Source organism: Spodoptera frugiperda, chromosome 23 (assembly GCF_023101765.2).
Source record: "Spodoptera frugiperda isolate SF20-4 chromosome 23, AGI-APGP_CSIRO_Sfru_2.0, whole genome shotgun sequence".
Classification (NCBI taxonomy): domain Eukaryota; kingdom Metazoa; phylum Arthropoda; class Insecta; order Lepidoptera; family Noctuidae; genus Spodoptera; species Spodoptera frugiperda.
In genome coordinates, this window is record NC_064234.1 from 8,087,538 (window position 1) to 8,106,714 (window position 19,177).

The following is a 19,177-nucleotide window of genomic DNA, read 5'->3' on the forward strand; positions in this document are numbered from 1 at the left end:
ACGCATCGGGCGCAGGAAAAGTGCGGACAACGGCCTTAAAAAGGAATACGCTCTTTTCTTGAAGGTTTGAAGGTCGTATCAGCTCGGAAATACCGCCGATGACAGTTCATTCCACAGTTCTGCTGTGTGAGGCAGAAAGTTTCGTGAGAAACGCACAGTTGTGGCCTGCCAACCATCTATATGATAGGGATGGAATTTAAGTGCGGTCGTGTAGGTCGATTGGCGACAAGACGCGGCAGGTATCAGACCAAACAATTCTTAAGAGCACTCCCCGTGGTATAAACGATAGAGAATGCACAACGAAGCTAAATCTCTACGCATTGCCAAAGCGTCAAGTCGGTTTGAAATAGCCCGACATTCAACAATCCGAACCGCACGCCGCAACTGCACCTAGAGGAAGAAGCTGGTACTGGGGTACCCTCGGCCAAAGATGAGAACAGTATTCCATGTGGGGCCGAACCTGCACCTTATATAGAAGCAGGCGATGGGCTGGAGTGAAATACTGTCTCGACCTGTTGAGCACATTGGCACCTTTTTTTGTTAAATATTAATTAAAGATTTTATAAGCAAATATCTTTGTTTAAACATATTGTTAAATAAATGCTTTATTTAATGAGTTTACCTAATAAACTCTGTAGGTAAGTATTTATTATATAACACGAAATAAAAAATTGTGCCTGAAATATGGGGCAAGCTTCGTTTTAAATACGTATCTTACAAGGGAATATTTTTCCAATTTTTGAGACCTAACCTATTATGGTCCTCTTTCCTTTAATATTACCTATTAATTTTATTAATCCATAGACACTTAGTGGATAAGAAATCACTTGTGGTGTTATTAGGCCATCTACTCTAAACAAAACATCGTCAAATAATAATATGTATTAAAATTTAAAAATACATTGTAGATAAATAAGTAGGTAAATCACACAACCAATCAGTGTTTTATGGCAAGCAACTATATACCATATTGACACTTCTCTGCCATACCCCTTTGAAATGTTTCAAGCATCAAACATAAAATCTCAGTTGAGAGACGTTCGCTTTGTGACTCAGCTTGGAACTTCACACGTTAAATTTTATCTTAAATTCATGGCCTTCCTTAGGTTCTGGGTAAAATCTAAGTTTTAAGAAGTAATTTTTTTTTACTTAAGTAAGAAAAATTATAAGAAAGTTACTAGCACTTGTACAGTAAGATGCTGAATATGGTCCCTTCCCCCAATGACCTCCATATATTCGGTTGAAAGTGATTACTTAAACCAAAACTATTTATTTCACGTGATTTACTTGAATGACTTTAAAAGGAAAAAATCAAACGTCTGTTTTAAAGGGTAGGTAGTTCAATTTGGGAATAAAAAAGTAAGTATTCCATGTTATAAACTGTTCATAACCTTAACCTTAGACCTATGAAACAAATTATGTTCTCTTAATATGTATCCAGTGAAGGTAGGTTAGTCACGGCATGAAATGGAAGACAAAAATTATTCATCATTTATTTACAGAATATTCAGCGGTATAAAGGATATTTCCCAGCGTGCCTCACGAGTTGGCTGCTTCGCTGGCTTCGTACAAACGGCTCCCAAATTATAGGGCAACAACGTGTGGCCGAGCCGCACACGGTTCGCTATAAATAATTTAAATCATGCCAAATAGGTGAAAGAGAACTCGTTGTTGCTGAAGAGTCTACGAGTGCGGCCACATGAATATTCAAAGTTCATCCCTCCGTCCTAAATATTCCTCAGGATTGTGCCTCTGAGATTGACACTTGTTTCTACTCCTGGCTCCTGAGGTGACACTTTAATATGATTATGAGCGGGCTACGAGTGAAGATGACTCAGGAAAGTAGGTTCAATTATTTCTTAGATTTTCATAAAAGCCGTTAAGTTGGCTCCCTGTTTAATGTCTTACCGACTGAGTCGATGAGGAATGTAAACGCTTTGCATATTTTATAATATGATAATATAGTGTGTCGTGACTTCTGTCTCGTGTCTCATAAAGTGTGTACATTAGACCGGCAACCTATTTTTTTGGACCACGTCCTCCTAAACCCACTGTAAATACTAATTATACCTAATGTCTAAGTAGGTAAAGTAAACTAAAAACTAAAAGCATTACATAGAATTAAAAAGTAATTGGCACTTAAGTGAACCCTGAATCTGAGTACTATTTTATGGACGTACTAGCTTCTGCAAGTGGCTTTGCCCGCGTTCCCGTGGGCTAAAAATTAGCCTATGTGTCATCATCATCCCGATCACTTCAGCAGGTTTAACATAATTGGGTAACAAATACAAACAAACAAACAAACACACACACTTTCGCATTTTTAACATTAGTAAGAAGATAAGTAAGATTGTAATATTTTTGTTATTTATAAACCTAAATAGCAAACCCAGCGAACTCCGTTTCGCCACCAATAATTTTCCCTATTTTCCTGCTTTACTCTTGATTTCCTAAATTTTCTTTGCTATAAACCTCACGGAGCCCGAGACCTTTCCAACGAACGCAAAACCGTGGAAATCGGTTCGTGCGTTCTGGAGTTATAGCGTCAGGAAGGAAAACTCGACTTATTTTTATATTATAGATATGAGGATTATTATAACAATATAAATAACGACTTTAAACCTCGAATATTAAATATCATTAAAATCTGTTAGGTGTTTTACTGAAGTTAACTTTCTAAATTGTTCCTCAATATTGTGTAGGTACCATATTTCTGGAGCGTACAACTTTTTGTCCATGGGTCAGTTTTATCATGATCTTAGGTTTCTCCTTTTCCGTGGATATCTAAAATCTAATCAAAACCCCGGCCCAGTATTCGAACCCTGCTCGATTATTGTGAACGTTACCAACTTCTATGAATGAAAGCTTTCTGGTCACTCCTAAATAAAGTGTACACTGGTAATACATCGATGGAGTTATTAATATGTAAACATTGTTATGAGACAAACTGGTTTATATGTTCAAAGTAGATTCGCGTGGGAAACAATTAGGAAGTGAAGGGTGGCGGTGGCGCGGTGGCGCGGTGGTGCGGGGTCGCGGCGGCTGGCGACGCCGGGCGAGGCACGGGCGCGAGGCACGCCAAGGAGTCGCCGCCTCGCCGTCGGAACGCACATTCTTCCCCACTCCAGAATACCAATGCCATATTATTATGTGTGATCTCGGCTCCTATTGTGCAATATATATCCACCGCCCGACTCCATTGACATCTTATTCCGTGCTTAAAAGTCCGATCACGTTTCAGCGCGAATTATTCAATAGTAAAATTCGTTTTCAGATATTTAACCTATTCAGTCTGTTAAATATCTAACTTTCAAATTGTATTTGCTCCAGTGAGCATGAATGCTTTCATGGAACTTGGAAAATTCATCTTAGGCGAAAAATATGTGTTGCATTACATGAAATCTGTTACGTTCGCTGCATGACTGGAAAGAGTTCAATTCTATTATACTTTAGAGATTTTTGAAATACTTAACAAATAACTTAATTTTGGTAAATATTTTATTTGTACAGAAATTGTGCGTACTACGTCTCTGCATGCTACGCGCTACGCCGTAGCCCAAATCTAGAAAGTTTACTTCTATAAAATTGGAAGTTTTTCATCAAACTGTGATATCAAATGATGTGATGAAAGCAATATTAACAAAGTTCATTCACATGAGCGTATAAAAATAAGCCACTGAAGGTAATGTAAACTTCCACTACGACTACGGCGTAGCACGTATCGCGCAAACCAAAAACTTTTAAATAAGTTAGTAAATCATCAACTTTTTTTTATTAGGAAAAGAGGTTTTCTTTGTATTGTTTATCAATAATTTTAAAACAACAACTGAAATAGAAGAATATTGACAAGAAATACCGACTGATCAATGTATTAATAATAAAGTTTAAGTTTCTTGAAATAGTAATAATTATATTCAACGGCTCCTGCTACCTAGGATCGTGTATATGATGCTGATCGAGACTAAAACAATTTAACCGCTCCCTACATAATCGAATCTCCTCCGAGCTCCTCGAGGGCCGCATTCCGCCACAATTATTGAACACAAATTCGTTTACTGTGGTGACAGTTTTATTTTATTAAGGAGGTATTTACGGCATTGCTATCTTTTGCCGTTTACTTCTAACATTTTTGTGGTAAATTGAGCTTTTCCTAATTTGTTTAACATTTTTTCCTGAAATTTTGTAAACGGGACAGTCCTTGGCATAAGTTCGTTCATAGAAAGTTGTACTACAACTATCCGTGATTATCATTGACTCAACAATTTGAGTACACATGTACATTGTACCAAATCAGAAGAATGTAAAGAGGTTTTATATAACAGTGGAGTTGGAGAAGTGGAGTGCAGTTAAGAATCTTCAAGAAATTATGAGAAATTTTACTTCACCATAACCAGCAACATCTTTTATTCTGAGAATAAAATGAGTAACAGATAAGATGCACTGTTGATTCATTTTTGCAGTTCTGGGACCAATTAGTAATCTGTGAAACAGAAAATCAGATTGTTGTATTCTGAACAATATAAAAAATGCCAGATAAGGTACAGTACAGACGTAGCATTTTATATAGGTACTTAAAATTAAAACCGCCTTTTGCCCCATTTAAGAGATCTTCAGCTTATTGTGTCATCTGACGATTGTAGCGTCTCCACAAGTTGTGAAGAAAAAAACATTATTCTATCGCTGTGTGGCGAATGACCTAAATGTACGAGATAGGAGATAGAGATCAAACCGATCGGCATAACAGCCTGTCAGTGAGAATACAATGTTGCCAATACTTACTTACTGTACTGACAACAAGAAGTCTTGTTACTTTACTACACTAGTAGTAGTTCCCTGTATGACTTGGTACAAGCTATGATTGGAAACCCATCAATAGTAAGTATTTTATTGAGTAATATTTGGTAACTGATAACAGATATTCAGAGACGTCACCCAACGTTAACCGCGGTAATTACCTTTTATCACAATATCCCATTATGAAATCCATTGTTTGTAATCCTTAATTAAGTCCATCCGTTAATTAACAACACCGATTTCCAATTAAATCGTGGCCATGCATACTACGATCTTGGAGAGCCCCGACATCTAAGGCAGCCGTTCAATAAATATCGAGGAAATAAAAGGTGAACTCGTTGTGGGAGAGAAAATAGACTCGTTCAAATCTAATTTCGCGTAACCATAACGGGCAGCACTTGAGAACGATGAGCCATCCGCGACAGACGCCCGGCTCATATCAATTTCTTAATTGAGCCGCGGCTTCTCCGCTCCAACGCTTCTCCTGAAAACCTCATTGCCTCCGTCGCGGCTCCCAGCCACCCGAGCATTCTTCATAACATAGCTAAGCATAGCTCGACTATAAAGAAATTCTGCGAACTTTTCACTTTACACTGAAATCTCTCGACCTATAACGTACATACTTCAGATGGCTTCATTTATTTTACAAGGGCCTGCTTTTATGGAAAACCTCGGTTAACGCGTTTACCATTTTAATAGACAGCTAATTATAAATTACTTTTAACCTTTAACCATTACTTCGCAATGGTAACGATAAGACAGTCACATAAACATGATTAGGTATAACAAGTTTATATATATCTAAGGACCTACATTGTTATAAATATTTTTTACATTATTATGTGGTGTTTATTAAGGTACACTGCACTGAATTGTATCTGTGTTTATTTATTTCGTTTAAATAATTCTAATACATTTATTTTCTATTTAAATTAAGTAAATAATAGGTGAGTAGTTCACATTAATGTTATGAGGCTGGTATTTCCACGGCGATCGTTTTAGTTTGGTCGTCCAGTACTACGTTAGGGTTGGTGAGAGAATACGGCCCTTCATTGCATTTAGGGTCGTCACACGAGAAATTGTCGTAGTCGCAGTACTCGCCCATCACGGTCTGAAAAGAAATATAAATAGACTTTAGAATGTAAAATCGGACTAAAAGATATTAATTAGAGATGTCCTTTTATTAAGAGTTGAATAGACGTGAAAAGAAATGGCTGGGGGATGAATAAGTACCGACCTACTTAAAAATATAAGTAAATAGGTGGTAAAAGTACGTTAACGTACGTTAAGTTACCGACCTATTTACTTATATTTTTGAAGTATTTGAAACCTCGTGGTTTAATTTTAGAAATTATACATTTGCTTGATCTGAGAACTTAACTGACGGCTTTGATCATATGTTTTGTGTACAACTTTCAACAAAGTGATCAGCCCGTGATTATTCATAATTGACGATGCTAAAACCAGAGTGATCTAGGGCACAAAAATATGTTTCTGAGAAAATTGAGGAAATGCGTTAAGCGTTATTGTTGGAAACGTATGAGCTGTATATTCATTTTTGGTAAAAATGTCACTTAGATCACTCTGGTTTTAGCGTCGTCAATTGACTAGGCCAAGCGTTACTTTAAAAAACAATAATCTACCAAGACCTAATTAGTACTTAGCCTAATTAATAAAAAAAAGACTTTACCTTAGTCGGGTATTGAGGATCAGGCTGCGGGTTGCACACACACTGACCACAAACACAAGTGCCTCGGCCGGAGCACTCTGGCCCTTCGGTGACACCTGGTGGATAGCAGCTCCCATCCACCTCACCTTTACTGCACGAACACTCGGCGTTTTCTTCGAAACTAACTGTCAAAGTAACAAAAGACTTTTAATGTATTATTGCGTACATATTCAGTAAATTAAGTTTCACTTCACAAGTTGTGTTACTAGTGCATTTATTGATTCAGATCGTTGATAAATGAGATCGGTTAACTTTCGTAGGGTTAGGATGTGTATTTGTAACATATTTTACCTCTTTTAAATAACACTAGACATACAATGAAATATCCAGCTTTAGTACCTACATAGATAGGTAGGTTAGGTATAAAAGCTACTTACTTACATGATTTTTACGTGAAATATCCTTTCCATGAAAATATTATTAATTTAGGATTCCTATCTGCTGAAGTGACATATCGAGTAGCTTAAGTACTCATGAAAATTCTCCCTAGGTAGGGTAGAGGTAGGAAGAGATCGACATAGGAGGGCGGATACTCGTGTGTTGGGAAAAAATATCGTTGGTATCGGTACATTTATTAGTAAAAACTTATTAAAACTTACATCCATAATCTACGTGCCGAATAGTGTCGTTGCCACAATAGTCCGAAGATTTCGTCAGTGTTTTCGAAAAACATTTGTTTTCTGTCGGACACCACGAACATTGAGATAACTTGAGGCACTCTAGACACGATCTCTTAACGGTACACACAAAACGTTCGTCCATGATAAAAGCATTTCGAGCGCTCACGGCAACGAATGAAAAACAAAACAGGTAAATGAATGAGATATGCATTGTTATTTGTTATTAATAATACTAGCTGCCGAGTAATGATCGGAACGGAACATACTCTACTGACTGGTTCTGGCTATTCATATGTCGGCAAAGATAACTGCTTAGCCATGACTTATAATACGCATTTACATCGCAAGTGATAACCTTTACTTGTGTAGAGGCAAATAAACGATGTTCCCGTTTTAGTATCAATATAATCGTATCTATGTTTGATGTAACGGTTCTAAGATGTTTGAAGGTGAAACTTAAGTAGCTACCTAGGTACTGTGTGAAGATCCCTTTTATTCTTAGAATCAATGTACCTAAGAGAAATATTCCCCTTTCGTTGATTATTTCATGCAACATAGAAAGTGTTTAGGGCACCATTCGTAGCATTGTTTTTTCTGAGAATCCGAAAAGTTCAATAATATTTTTCTTTACTTTGATATCAAGCCCGAGGAATCTTGCTTTGGCCATTCGACCAACGAGAAAAAAAGAAACGAAATCCACCAAAGAACATAGATTTTTAGATAAAAGAAAGCAGCCAAGATACGGAAACAAAAGAAAGATTTTAAATAAATCTCAGAAAGGGCTCAACAACCTTCCCTTCTGTGAGATTTTGCGGAGAAAAATTCTTTCAATCATCACATTTTAGCTTTAATTAATGAAATAATTGGGTACCCTCCATGAAGTACCCAATTAGTGAACCTCTATGTAGCTAAACATAATTAGTTGCAAGTTAAAAGGTACCTAGTTATATATTTTCATAAATAGGAGAATCATATACATAGCTGCTTAATTAGGTAAGCAGGTTACATTTCTTTTTTAGTTTTTTTAGCCTTTGTCGTCCCACTGCAGGGTAGGTAGGTAAAGGCCTTCCTTCCCTTCTTCCGCTGCTCTCTGTGCAGAGGTTTACATATGTAGTTATTTATATGTATAACACATACTAAAACACTTACCTCCCCACAGAACAAAGAATTCATTTTTTCGGTGATCTTACCGATATTGAAATCCTCGTTGCACTCTGCCTGAAACATGAGTTTTGGCCACAATTGTTGAGTTGAGAAAAATAGTAGATGTATATAATCTACCGACTTCAGTACCTTGAATTGAAGTTACATCAAGTCTGAAAATGTACAGGCCTGTATCAAACTACAAAAGGAGACTGTTTATTTGGTGCATGCAAACGTAAGTACAGCTTTAGATACTAGAAACTAAACTCCATTAACAAAAATGAGTAATTTCATGTTGCAATCCTCCATATTGAGTTTGAAGTGTCGACCACAAATTCCATTTAACTATAGATAGGTATCAAACTTATCGTGAAATGATTCCGTCGTTAAGCCAACAGTTATGAAAATTGCCTTGACGGTTTTACAGACTACAATATCTATTCTTATCCTAAGGTAATTTTCACCACGTACTTAAAACTATAACCATAAATATAACCACATACACTGAGGTTTATGTGGTTTAATTTTATGGGTGGCTCATCATTGCACGCAATGAAATACGTATTATGACGGACTGATAACTTATTCTTCCATTTCCTTTTGTTTTCATTAACTTAAGGTGAAAACAACTTAACGACTTCCTATCTACTTTCGTATCTAATTATATACGGTATATATTTGGTAGATAACATTACACACATGTAACATCGCACATAGGTACAAACTAATCTGCAAGTACTTTTATATTAAATAAAGTTATTGAACATTCCTACGCACTGGAAGGAAAGGCTTAAGTGCCTAAATATTGGTTTTTGCTAAGAAAGACAATTATAATCCTCAAACCCTCGCTTATCTACTTGTAAAACTCGAACGGAAGTTAACTTCCGAGTGTACTGGTCCATCCCAGTTCATTTTGGGGTTATTGTCTGTTATCCCAGTCGAAATTTGGCACTGGACGAAGTTACTGAATTGGAAATTAAAATGTTACTTAGCCAATGTCAAAGCTTATTTAATATTTAGGTACCTACGCCTTAAATGTTATCAACTTGTTTAGAAATTCAAGGTGTTTGGTTAGTAGAAAAAGTTACTATTTTTTTAAAAATCGGCACTCCTTTAGACAGGGTGGTGCACATGACCATGAGACATCCACTTTTACCCGGCTATATTATGAGTTCCGTATGTCATTTAATAGGAGGTTGAGGTGGGCCTATTAATATCCAAATGAATCAGCCGGACGTAAATTCAACTACGTGTTATCTTTTATGTTATCAACACATTTTTGGAACACTGAAAATATCCAGTAACTTTTACCGATCCCAGACCGGCCCAGATATCGAACCAGATATATCCATGCTCGGCAGTTGTATTTGCAACCACTTGACCAATGGGATTTAATGTTAGAGCAACAGTGATTTTAGAGACAAAATGTTATCAATTTTAACGGCTAACTTTAATGGAGTCAATTGAATGAATTAAGAGATAAAAATAGATGTTGAATGTTCAGATAATATTTGTGCTTTTTTGCTTACTCGAAAAAATATTTTGGAATGGCAACCGAATAGCAAGACGTCATATGTGTAATGTCAAGTCAAGCTCAATACTGTCAATGTCAATTCTAATGTCACTTTATGTCACTATGATAAAAAATAAACATTTTGAAGGTTAGAAAAACCGAACGAAGTGTTGTGTTGATTTATTAATAAACTCTATATGGAATTTATAATTTTATATGTTTATTAATTAGTACGATAAAATGGAAAACTACAGTAAAGGTAAAAATGTAGAAGAAGAACTGGAACGAAGCAAAATACCTATTAAAGACCTGCCAGAAAATTTTCTGTGGATGCAAGTAAGTTCCTTGTATATTTCTTTACAAACATAACTACATATTCAAAGTGTTTTAAGTGAAAATCTAGCTATAAGTAATATTTCTTAATTTAATCGCATTTAGAATGCAGAAGTTATCGCTTAAGTAATGTAATTGCACAACATATGTAATACCTATTTGAAGACTATTATTTTTTATTTATAGGTGAAAGGTGGCAGCAAAATGTCCAATTTATTATCTCATGCAGCAGGTATCCTGGAAGACAAAGCAGCCACTGCTGTCGTCTGGACTGGAGCTGGAGTAGCCATTTCTAAGGCCATATCATGTGCCGAAATATTGAAACGACAGTTTTCCATTGAACATCAAGTTACAAAACTAACATATAAAACGTATGAACTTTAATATTAATTGTTACCTTTACTTAACATGGTTACTTCAAATATTTAATCAATATCAATTATTACGAAGATATGTCTGCTACTGAATATAGACCTTTAACAGTCTCCTAAGAGGGGTGTTCGATATTCTCCTTAGTTGTAAGGAAGCACAGAGATTGCAGTTAAAATATAAAAATTTTCAAAGCTACATTACCATCAATATAGAACATACTTGGGTCATCCGCATAAAAATACCATGTTCCTAAAGCTAGCAGCTATCTCTACCAATATAACATTGTTTGTTAGAATATAAATTTGTTTTCAGTGTGGAAGAATATTGGGAGCCCAAAATAGATGGTCTTGAGACACTAGTAGTAAAAAGACAAATTCCTATTATACACATACTGCTCTCAGTGGATGCTGTCCCGGATACTAATCAAGTGGGGTAAGTGATTCATATCAGTTGATATTGATATAACTTATTTATCATCATCATATGAGCCACAAGACATCCACTCCTACAATTTATTAGATAATAGTTAATAAATGTCAAGCCACCAGTTGTAAGAGCATTTCCATTTACACATTTTCAGTTATACAATAATCCTACTAAATAGGATTGATTATGTTTGAAAAGAGATGAACAAGTTTAATTTTCATGATTTAAAATTTACAATGCATAATGTTTAGTTGAAAATACAAATGTGTGTCTCTTATTCCACAGGTACCAAAGTCTCAATGGAAAGAAGTTTTGGCAGAAGGAACAGAGCAGCAACTCCAAGCATAACCAATCACATAAAAACAAGAAACCATTTAAACATAAGAAAACATAAACAATTTACATTTTAATAAACTTGTTTTATTGTGCACAGGAAATATGAGAGAGATTACATAATAAACTCACAATTTTACTTAGATCTATTTTTATAAATAACATATTGGGTAATTACTTGACACAAGAATATTACACATGTTAATATTTGAGAGCATAATATAATTGCTAATAAATGATCTAATTTCAAATACATAATTTAAATACTAGATAGGTACTAGGCATATAAATAGGGATTCAAATTTTGGACATCTTAAGACAATAAGCTATAAATGCAATGATTAGATACATCTCAACTTTATACTATGTTAAGTAACAATAAGTATAATCCAGAGTATATAAGTATCTGGGATCTAAAGTATTTGCCTAATATTATTTATGACATTGATTGTTAAAAAAGTTGAAGTAAGGGATATCAATTGTGTAACTTTGTAGTTGGTACACTATCATAAACTCGAGTACTTCAGTTATCGTCACAAATCATTGTGAACACAACAGTCAGTATTATTTATAATTTGGCTCAAAGTTAGAACCAAATTATTTCTTTAAACCTCAGGCTTCCGATTCACCGACAGGTGTTTCATCATCCAGCTTGGGCAGGATCAGAATATCTTTTGAAATTATTGAATATTTTGTAACAAAATAAGTGAATCTCTTGCAAAGGTGAGTTTCTTTCTCAAAGGCATCAAAGATAGCCCTGTGGTGGAAGTATGCGTGGGAAAATATTCTGTAGACTCTTCTGCAAACTGAACCCAGCTTAGCTACTGATGATTCCTTGATACTCACCCTGTAACAAAAAATATTATATATGTAAAATGTTTCTATACAACTACTGATACTTATTATCAATTTAAAATACTCAGAAGTGAAAGTTATTGTAAATGTTTGACTCTTATACAAACACTACTAAATAGGCTTGATTGAAATGGGCGTGACACTAAATAGGCTTGATTGAAATTGGCGTGACACTAGGCGCAGAGAGGTAGATTAGAAGTCTGGGATAACATAGTTTAATATTGCCATAACATTAGGTGTGTAATTTAATTAGACATAATGTAGAGAAACATACCTGCTGGGAAAGTACTTGTTACTGTTAAGCAAGCAAGCGGCTCCATCTAGGGTGTGTCTTGTGTAGTCAATAGCAGGACATTCTTTGGGAGTTTTATGTGCAGCACAAAGAAAAATCCATTGCTCTGTAGCAGTCATTTGCGTACAAGTTTCTGGTTTACACTCAGCTTGTAATTTTACTGCCAATCCATTTAGCTCCATGCAAAATTGTCTGTAAATAGATAAATAAAGTTAACACTTATTTCCACATAGCCACTCTAGCGTCCATGGATACTATAGTATCCAAAGTGACGAGTTCTGTTTAACTCCCTCTAGTTTAAAATACGGTCTAGTTTGGTGAGTTTTGACTGATTATCTATACAGCTGAATAAATTGTTCGACGAAAAAATAAGACATGGCGTTGTAATATGCTTTGACAAACAAAATATAAATTTTTAAAGTTAGTTGACTCGTTTTTGAAGTGTTTTTGTGAGTTCCAACAATTATGTCGTAAATACTACAGTTTTGTTTAATTTATCTTGCAAGTGTTCATATTTCCAAACACCTTCATCTTGAGCCTCAGGCATTTTCAGAATAGCTTCAAGATTTGAGGGATCACGTCGTATTGTTTGTTGTATGAACTGTTGGACTGCAAGGGTACTGTCCATTTCCTCAAAGGGTTCGTCTGGCCAGCGACAAAAATCCTGAGACAACATAATATTTACATGAAAAAACAATAACGTCGTATTGTTTGTTGTATGAACGTAAAGGCTTTCAAGGGTTCTGGCCAGCGACAAAAATCCTGAGACAACATAATATTTACATGAAAAAACAATAATCGTAAAGGCTATCAATCTTTAACACTATAAAATAATTCTATACCTTTGCTTTGGAACCGGGTCGATTTCGTCTCAATATTTGTACAGCTTCGACAGCCATTTCGAGCGGATGTTACAAATACTTGAAAGTATGAAATGAATCACTTGAATCAAGGTAATTTAGGGTATAGAAGTTATAGTTTAAGTATTATTAGACTTTAATTCAATATTCTTCTCAAGTCAATAAACTGTAAACTCTCGCCACCAACCATCGCCATTAGCGATTTCATCAGTTTTTTTTAACATTTGCTGTCAAAACGTTAAACTGTCATTATTTTTCCAAATCCAAATAACTTAATAAAATGGCCCATGCACAATGCGACCTGCAAATTTTGCAATAAGACAAACTTTGTTTCTTCTCCAATAAAGTAATCGTATTTTTCTGAAATCTATGCTCGTTTTGATTGTTATTAATAATCGACTAAATACATAATAACCGGTTAACCGGTTATTATTGCGTCGCACAAATAAACTGACAAGCAAATGACGTAGTAATCGGAAACGTCATTGATCTGTTCAGACGTTCAGTGTTCAATCAAAGAAAATAAAAATATTGTTGACTTCTTTGTGAAATGTATTATAAATAACGCCAAAATGTTCTTCAAAACATTAATTTATAAAATTATTTTTAGTGTAGTATTGACTAGTAGTTATGCGATAAGTGATATGACTGAGAGTTCTTTCGGAAAACACAAAGAAGGTGTTATAGCTGCGTTTGGAGATTTCAACTCAGATGAATTAACTGATGCCTTTGTTATTAAAAATTTCTCAAGCGTGGATGTCTATTTAGCTTACGATAAGGAGCCGTTCTTGAGGCCTTCGACATATTCTTGTAATTTTAGTAACATAATCATAACAAGTGTTGTGCCAGGCGATTTTGACGGAGATGCTTACATGGACATATTGTTGACGACACAGAGTGTGAATGATACTTCTAATTTACATACGGTAAGAATATTATGGGGTGGAGAGTCTACTTTAAACTGCTCTGATGCTTTGTTTATAAAGGCTATCTCAGTAGGACAGCCATTAGTAATTGATTATAACAGAGATATGATACTGGACCTTTTTGGAATGAATACACAAAACCAAAGAGTTTTTTGGGTGTTTGATGAGACAAGGACAACACCAGCTGAGAAGCAAATGGGAGATGACTTGTTCAAGATGATAAAACTGCCACATTCACACTCATTTTTGGATGTTAATGAAGATGATGCTGCAGATTTGCTTGTTACAACTACAACTAATGTTGAAGTATGGCTGAATGATGAAATAGAAGGGTTCAGATTTAACAATAGTATTGAACTACTTGTAGGCCATCCAACTATTTATGGTCAAGCATTGTTTCTAGATGTTGCTCTCTCTGGTCAATTCTTTTTAGTTATTCCTGTTTGCTATGATTTTCAATGTCTCAATAGTACTATATTGATTTATGATAATCAAAAGTGGCATGACCTTCAAGTGGACTTTAATGATGGCAAGGGAACATTATGGCGGTTTGTGCCACCAAGAGATGAGATTTATTTAGATACTATCACTATGAGAAGTGGAGATTACAATATGGATGGCTACCCAGACATCTTGATGACACTGAGTCCTGTGAATTCTAATGAAACCAGGGCTTTCCTACTTCACAATATTCCGTGCAACTTGCCAGGTTGCAAGTTTTATAGAACATTTGAAGTACAGTGGGACAGGTTTGATTCCTTTGGCAAAGATGTTATAATGGCCACCTTTTACGATTTCTACATGGATGGTGTACTTGATATTATATATGTCAAGAAAAATTCAACCACACTGAAACATACCATGCATTCATTTAGAAATGAATTAGAATATGACACAAATTTCATTAAAGTTATTGTCGTTACTGGATTGACTAATGAAAAACTGCCAGTAAATAATAGAACTTTGTACAACAGAAAAGTCACATTTGGTAAGAATTCAAATTTTTACTTTAATTTGTTTGTTTTAAACCATTTTTATGGATTACTAATAGTTTTGTTCTTTGCAGGCACCAATCTGCCAGGCCCTAAAATAGGGTACAACACATGGTCCCAAGAGGGCACATACAGGACAGGTGTTTGTGCACAACTGTCACAGTCTGCATATTTTTCGCTACAGTTACCATACTCCATTTTTGGCTTGGATCGCACTCCCAATTTTGTGGACACTTTGAATGTAGGCCTTTCAGGTTATTCCAAAAGTTGGACTCAAATTATACCAAATTCTCAGATAGTTGTAATACCAGCACCACCCAGTGACCCTTCACAGTGGAAGGCTCAACTGTTTGTTACACCTAGCAAAGTAATTCTTAAAAGTGTATTTGTATTGACTGCTATCATAGTAATCATTACTGGATGTGTCTTGTACTTGCATTGGAAAGAAAGAAACGACAGGCAGGACATAATAGAAATTGATGAAAAGACTTATGTTAAAATTTGATACTTTATAGGTACCTGATTTAATGTGTAATCATTAGGTATAATTATGATTTATAGTATTTAAGACAACTCAGGATAAAGTGACTGAAATATGGATAACTGGATTCTTCAAATTTTCACATAGCTCAATGTTATTATTGTATGGCTACCTTATTGGTTGAGTGGTTGCTGGTGCGACTGCCGTAAAGTATTATATGTATTATTTATCATGTTAGTTTTTTGGTTTACGAAAATTCATGGTAATAGCCTGGATTCTAAAATGCCAGTGTATGGCAATAGGTTCACAAGATACATTGTTGGTAAAATGTAGGTATGTATGGTGCTTGTGCACCTCTACCTACCTTTGGTGATTAAAAGATGTGATGTTTACAAAAGCACCTCAAGTAACAATTTGTTATTTTATACCTTCAGCATAACAGAATCAGATTTATACATACAACTATGTTTTCGTTTCACATTAGCTGGTAAGTGTATTATTATCATTCTGCTGTAACTTCTGTAATCATATACTTTGCTTATTATTTCCTACATTTCTTTAAATACATAATGGATGAAATATTTGAAAACATTGTTACACTTATAAGATTGCCTATTAGATCACTCTGGTATATAGATATCTGGGTCAATATTGGGTAATTGCATCTGTTGAAGTGTATTATATAAGTCAATTAAACTAATTACAAAAAAATATCTCAATATTTATTTTAAAAAATATAGAAAGAAATATGTTAAAGTTTGCACACCTGTATAATATTTTGTTATATATTTTTTCTTTATAAGTTAATTAAAATAAATGCTATAATTATATGTTAAGGATGTTATTGATCAAGTTTCTGTGATATCATTGTTGAATCTATAGTTTGTGTGAGAAATAAAAATGTTTGATATTATATTCTTGTGTTTATTTTGGTTTAAAACATAATTTATTACATAACATGGCTTATTTAAGAACAATGAAATATGAGGAAGACCAAATGTCTTCTGTCCACTTTACTTTTTAAATAGGTAATATGATAAGTTAAATTTCTGTAAAAATACATTAAAATCTTAAGCAAACTTTAAAGAACAACAGTCTTTACAGAAGTACTCTAAGTACATAACTGAAATAATATATGTAAGTAGTAATGCAAGGTGCACTAGCTTAGCTCTACACTAGGCACATGCATAGTATTGACATCCTACGAGTCTGCTTATTTTGACGCGCGCATATAGCAACTCAGGCATCCAGGCCACTTGAGTTAGATGTTTTTGAGGCCATAGAGAAAATCGAGATTTTGGCCATGGGCTGGCTATAGCTGATTATTTGCCAATTGCGCACAATCAATCTTAATGCTTGGACTTCTTATGCTTCTTCTCTTTCTTCTTTTTATCCGACTTCTTTTCCATTTTTTCCAATTTCCTGTAAAGAGAAAGATGGTAATGATTAACTAAAGTGTGGGTCTACAAGTAGGTCGGAAAATTCGATGGTCAAATGCAAGTTGATCTCTAGATTATGCAATGTTATGAAACTCCCAAATGACTAGTATCACCGATTTCCTAATAATTGAATATAATCTAATTATTTATTTTGAAATAATCTAATTATGGTTATAAATTATGTCTAATTAGAAAATAATTTACCCTTATATATATTCTTCTGTACGTGTGTATGTCACTGAACTCCTCTTAAACGACTGGACGGATTTTGATGAAACTTTTTTTGTGTGTTCAAGAGGATCTGAGAATGGTTTAGATTCACAATTTTGTCCGCTGGACAATGTTTTTTTAATAAAGTTTTAATTTATTGGTAGTTGTTGATTTTGGAATGTTTTACATCGGATCCGACGGACGGCGCTACCATCGCAGTGTCAAATATTAATGACGTTAGATATTGTCATAACATTTGAATAATAATTTTCATCAAAAAAAGAATGTTTTAGCTTATTAAAAAAGTTTAAAATTTTCAAATTAATTAGACAGGACAACGTCTGTCGGGTCCGCTAGTATACATATAAAGCTAAATGAGTTTGTTTGAACAGACTAAAGTCTGGAAATATTAGTAATATTAATTGAGCATTAATTGAGGAAGACTATAAATCATCATAATATGACCAGTAGGAGCCGAGCGGAGCGGGTGATCTGTGTGGGAGTAGCTAGTCTTGAGATAAATTATTATAGGTATGACTACTTACTTCAACAACTTCTTTTTCTGCTTTTTAGTAAGTTGACTGATAAGATCCATTTCAGTGTAGCTGGTGGAATCATTATCTTCAATTTTTGTAGCAGACAGAGGTAGAGCCCCAGGTTTCATGACCAAGCCAGTGTCTCTCATCTGCTGCATTAGTGTTGGCACATCTGGTTTCTCCTCTTCTTCTTCAGGAGCTGAGCTAGAAGCTTGCAGAGCACGAGCCTCACTCATGGATAAGGAGTACATTGAACATTCCTTGTCTGTAAATAACAATTCATAATTACAAAACAATAAATAAAATAAATTTAATGTGGGGAGTTGTTGCTTTAATGACACTGATTTATGTTAATTACAACAATAAATCAATTACAATTACATAATAATTAAGAAATTAAAAAATAACACATGGTAAAATAATATAAAACACCACAATATAGAGACAATAAATTACCATAGGTAACTGATAATACCAATACAATTTTACTAATTACCTGTATTTATGTGACCCCATTTGTGACACTTGATACATCTGACATTGCGGACCAGTATACCAAAAGGCTGGTCACGGATTTCATTGTCCCCCTTACAATAGCTCTCCCTGGGTGCATTGTACTTGCGTTGCCACTCGAATTTGTACTCAGGTTCGTTATCTTCACGTTCTCTCTCTTTCTTCACGCCCGGGGGTGGCTCATACATAAAATTCAGGCTCAATTTATCCTTACTATCTTTGCTCAGCAATGCCCTGAAAGAATATAAGAGTTAAATTAATTTGTTTATTTCAAGGTTACAACTAGAATAAAACCACAACCAGTATATGTAACTTACTTGTTTTCATGTAATTCTTGTTCTTTCTCATATTGAACACGTAACTCTTCTTGTTTTTTCTTGTAAGCTTCTGTTTTCTGTTCTGCCATCCATACCTGAACATAGAGAAGAAATTGTTAAATATTACTATGTATAACTAAAACTCAGCGGATATAAGGTTGTTGTAAATAAACAACACGAAACTTAGTATAGTGTTTATAACTAGGAAGTCATGCAAATGCGCATTACTTTACTTACCCTTTTCAAATTATCTCTTGACGCGGGATGAAAGAACTTTTTGCACATGTAATTATTAAAACCTTTACCCATTTTGTTGATTTATCTAGGCCGTTTCCACAAAAAATAAAATGGACCCTGATTAAACCTTGGGCTACTTATTTATTCGTCACAAATGTCACATCCAAACTGAACCATAATGTTTATATTTACGATCTTTTACGATAGAGTGATAATCATAGACGAATTTCTAGCCATAGACTATGAAATAACTTTT

The 19,177-nt window shown here is 34.7% G+C and overlaps 5 protein-coding genes across 5 annotated transcripts; 2 read left to right on the plus strand and 3 right to left on the minus strand.

The window, feature by feature from the left end:
• Nucleotides 1-5,662: 5,662 nt before the first annotated feature.
• On the minus strand, nt 5,663-7,446 carry LOC118266805 (integrin beta pat-3-like). The gene is made up of 3 exons (XM_050702924.1): nt 7,123-7,446; nt 6,485-6,648; nt 5,663-5,905 (listed from the first exon to the last, which is right to left on the minus strand). The coding sequence occupies exons 1-3, from the start codon at nt 7,352-7,354 to the stop codon at nt 5,762-5,764; spliced, it is 540 nt and encodes a 179-aa protein (XP_050558881.1). The 5' UTR covers nt 7,355-7,446; the 3' UTR covers nt 5,663-5,761.
• Nucleotides 7,447-9,906: 2,460 nt separating this feature from the next.
• LOC118267008 (ribonuclease P protein subunit p25-like protein) lies at nt 9,907-11,344 on the plus strand. The gene is made up of 4 exons (XM_035580725.2): nt 9,907-10,135; nt 10,319-10,503; nt 10,817-10,936; nt 11,216-11,344. The coding sequence occupies exons 1-4, from the start codon at nt 10,040-10,042 to the stop codon at nt 11,322-11,324; spliced, it is 510 nt and encodes a 169-aa protein (XP_035436618.1). The 5' UTR covers nt 9,907-10,039; the 3' UTR covers nt 11,325-11,344.
• Nucleotides 11,329-13,319, minus strand: LOC118267007 (MOB kinase activator-like 4). The gene is made up of 4 exons (XM_050702925.1): nt 13,253-13,319; nt 12,909-13,074; nt 12,393-12,600; nt 11,329-12,110 (listed from the first exon to the last, which is right to left on the minus strand). The coding sequence occupies exons 1-4, from the start codon at nt 13,307-13,309 to the stop codon at nt 11,876-11,878; spliced, it is 666 nt and encodes a 221-aa protein (XP_050558882.1). The 5' UTR covers nt 13,310-13,319; the 3' UTR covers nt 11,329-11,875.
• Nucleotides 13,320-13,738: 419 nt separating this feature from the next.
• On the plus strand, nt 13,739-16,584 carry LOC118267005 (T-cell immunomodulatory protein). Its single transcript, XM_035580721.2, has 2 exons — nt 13,739-15,184; nt 15,263-16,584. Exons 1-2 carry the CDS (start codon nt 13,843-13,845, stop codon nt 15,691-15,693), a joined length of 1,773 nt encoding a protein of 590 aa, XP_035436614.2. The 5' UTR covers nt 13,739-13,842; the 3' UTR covers nt 15,694-16,584.
• Nucleotides 16,573-19,099, minus strand: LOC118267006 (corepressor interacting with RBPJ 1-like). Its single transcript, XM_035580722.2, has 5 exons — nt 18,922-19,099; nt 18,685-18,779; nt 18,351-18,601; nt 17,864-18,119; nt 16,573-17,091 (listed from the first exon to the last, which is right to left on the minus strand). The coding sequence occupies exons 1-5, from the start codon at nt 18,991-18,993 to the stop codon at nt 17,019-17,021; spliced, it is 747 nt and encodes a 248-aa protein (XP_035436615.1). The 5' UTR covers nt 18,994-19,099; the 3' UTR covers nt 16,573-17,018.
• Nucleotides 19,100-19,177: the final 78 nt, after the last annotated feature.

What these genes read in the sequence shown, in the direction of transcription:
- LOC118266805 (XM_050702924.1), bottom strand. Translation starts at nt 7,354, where the DNA reads ATGCATATCTCATTCATTTACCTGTTTTGTTTTTCATTCGTTGCCGTG. An exon ending in TCGGCACGTAGATTATGGAT is followed by an intron (nt 6,649 to 7,122) that starts GTAAGTTTTAAT and finishes TTACTTTGACAG; the next exon opens with TTAGTTTCGAAGAAAACGCC. An exon ending in ATCCTCAATACCCGACTAAG is followed by an intron (nt 5,906 to 6,484) that starts GTAAAGTCTTTT and finishes ATTTCTTTTCAG; the next exon opens with ACCGTGATGGGCGAGTACTG.
- LOC118267008 (XM_035580725.2), top strand. Translation starts at nt 10,040, where the DNA reads ATGGAAAACTACAGTAAAGGTAAAAATGTAGAAGAAGAACTGGAACGA. An exon ending in AAAATTTTCTGTGGATGCAA is followed by an intron (nt 10,136 to 10,318) that starts GTAAGTTCCTTG and finishes TTTTATTTATAG; the next exon opens with GTGAAAGGTGGCAGCAAAAT. An exon ending in CCGGATACTAATCAAGTGGG is followed by an intron (nt 10,937 to 11,215) that starts GTAAGTGATTCA and finishes CTTATTCCACAG; the next exon opens with GTACCAAAGTCTCAATGGAA.
- LOC118267007 (XM_050702925.1), bottom strand. Translation starts at nt 13,309, where the DNA reads ATGGCTGTCGAAGCTGTACAAATATTGAGACGAAATCGACCCGGTTCC. An exon ending in GACCCGGTTCCAAAGCAAAG is followed by an intron (nt 13,075 to 13,252) that starts GTATAGAATTAT and finishes ATGTTGTCTCAG; the next exon opens with GATTTTTGTCGCTGGCCAGA. An exon ending in AACAAGTACTTTCCCAGCAG is followed by an intron (nt 12,111 to 12,392) that starts GTATGTTTCTCT and finishes TTTTTGTTACAG; the next exon opens with GGTGAGTATCAAGGAATCAT.
- LOC118267005 (XM_035580721.2), top strand. Translation starts at nt 13,843, where the DNA reads ATGTTCTTCAAAACATTAATTTATAAAATTATTTTTAGTGTAGTATTG. An exon ending in CAACAGAAAAGTCACATTTG is followed by an intron (nt 15,185 to 15,262) that starts GTAAGAATTCAA and finishes TGTTCTTTGCAG; the next exon opens with GCACCAATCTGCCAGGCCCT.
- LOC118267006 (XM_035580722.2), bottom strand. Translation starts at nt 18,993, where the DNA reads ATGGGTAAAGGTTTTAATAATTACATGTGCAAAAAGTTCTTTCATCCC. An exon ending in ATGGGGTCACATAAATACAG is followed by an intron (nt 18,120 to 18,350) that starts GTAATTAGTAAA and finishes TGTTATTTACAG; the next exon opens with ACAAGGAATGTTCAATGTAC. An exon ending in CAGAAAAAGAAGTTGTTGAA is followed by an intron (nt 17,092 to 17,863) that starts GTAAGTAGTCAT and finishes TTCTCTTTACAG; the next exon opens with GAAATTGGAAAAAATGGAAA.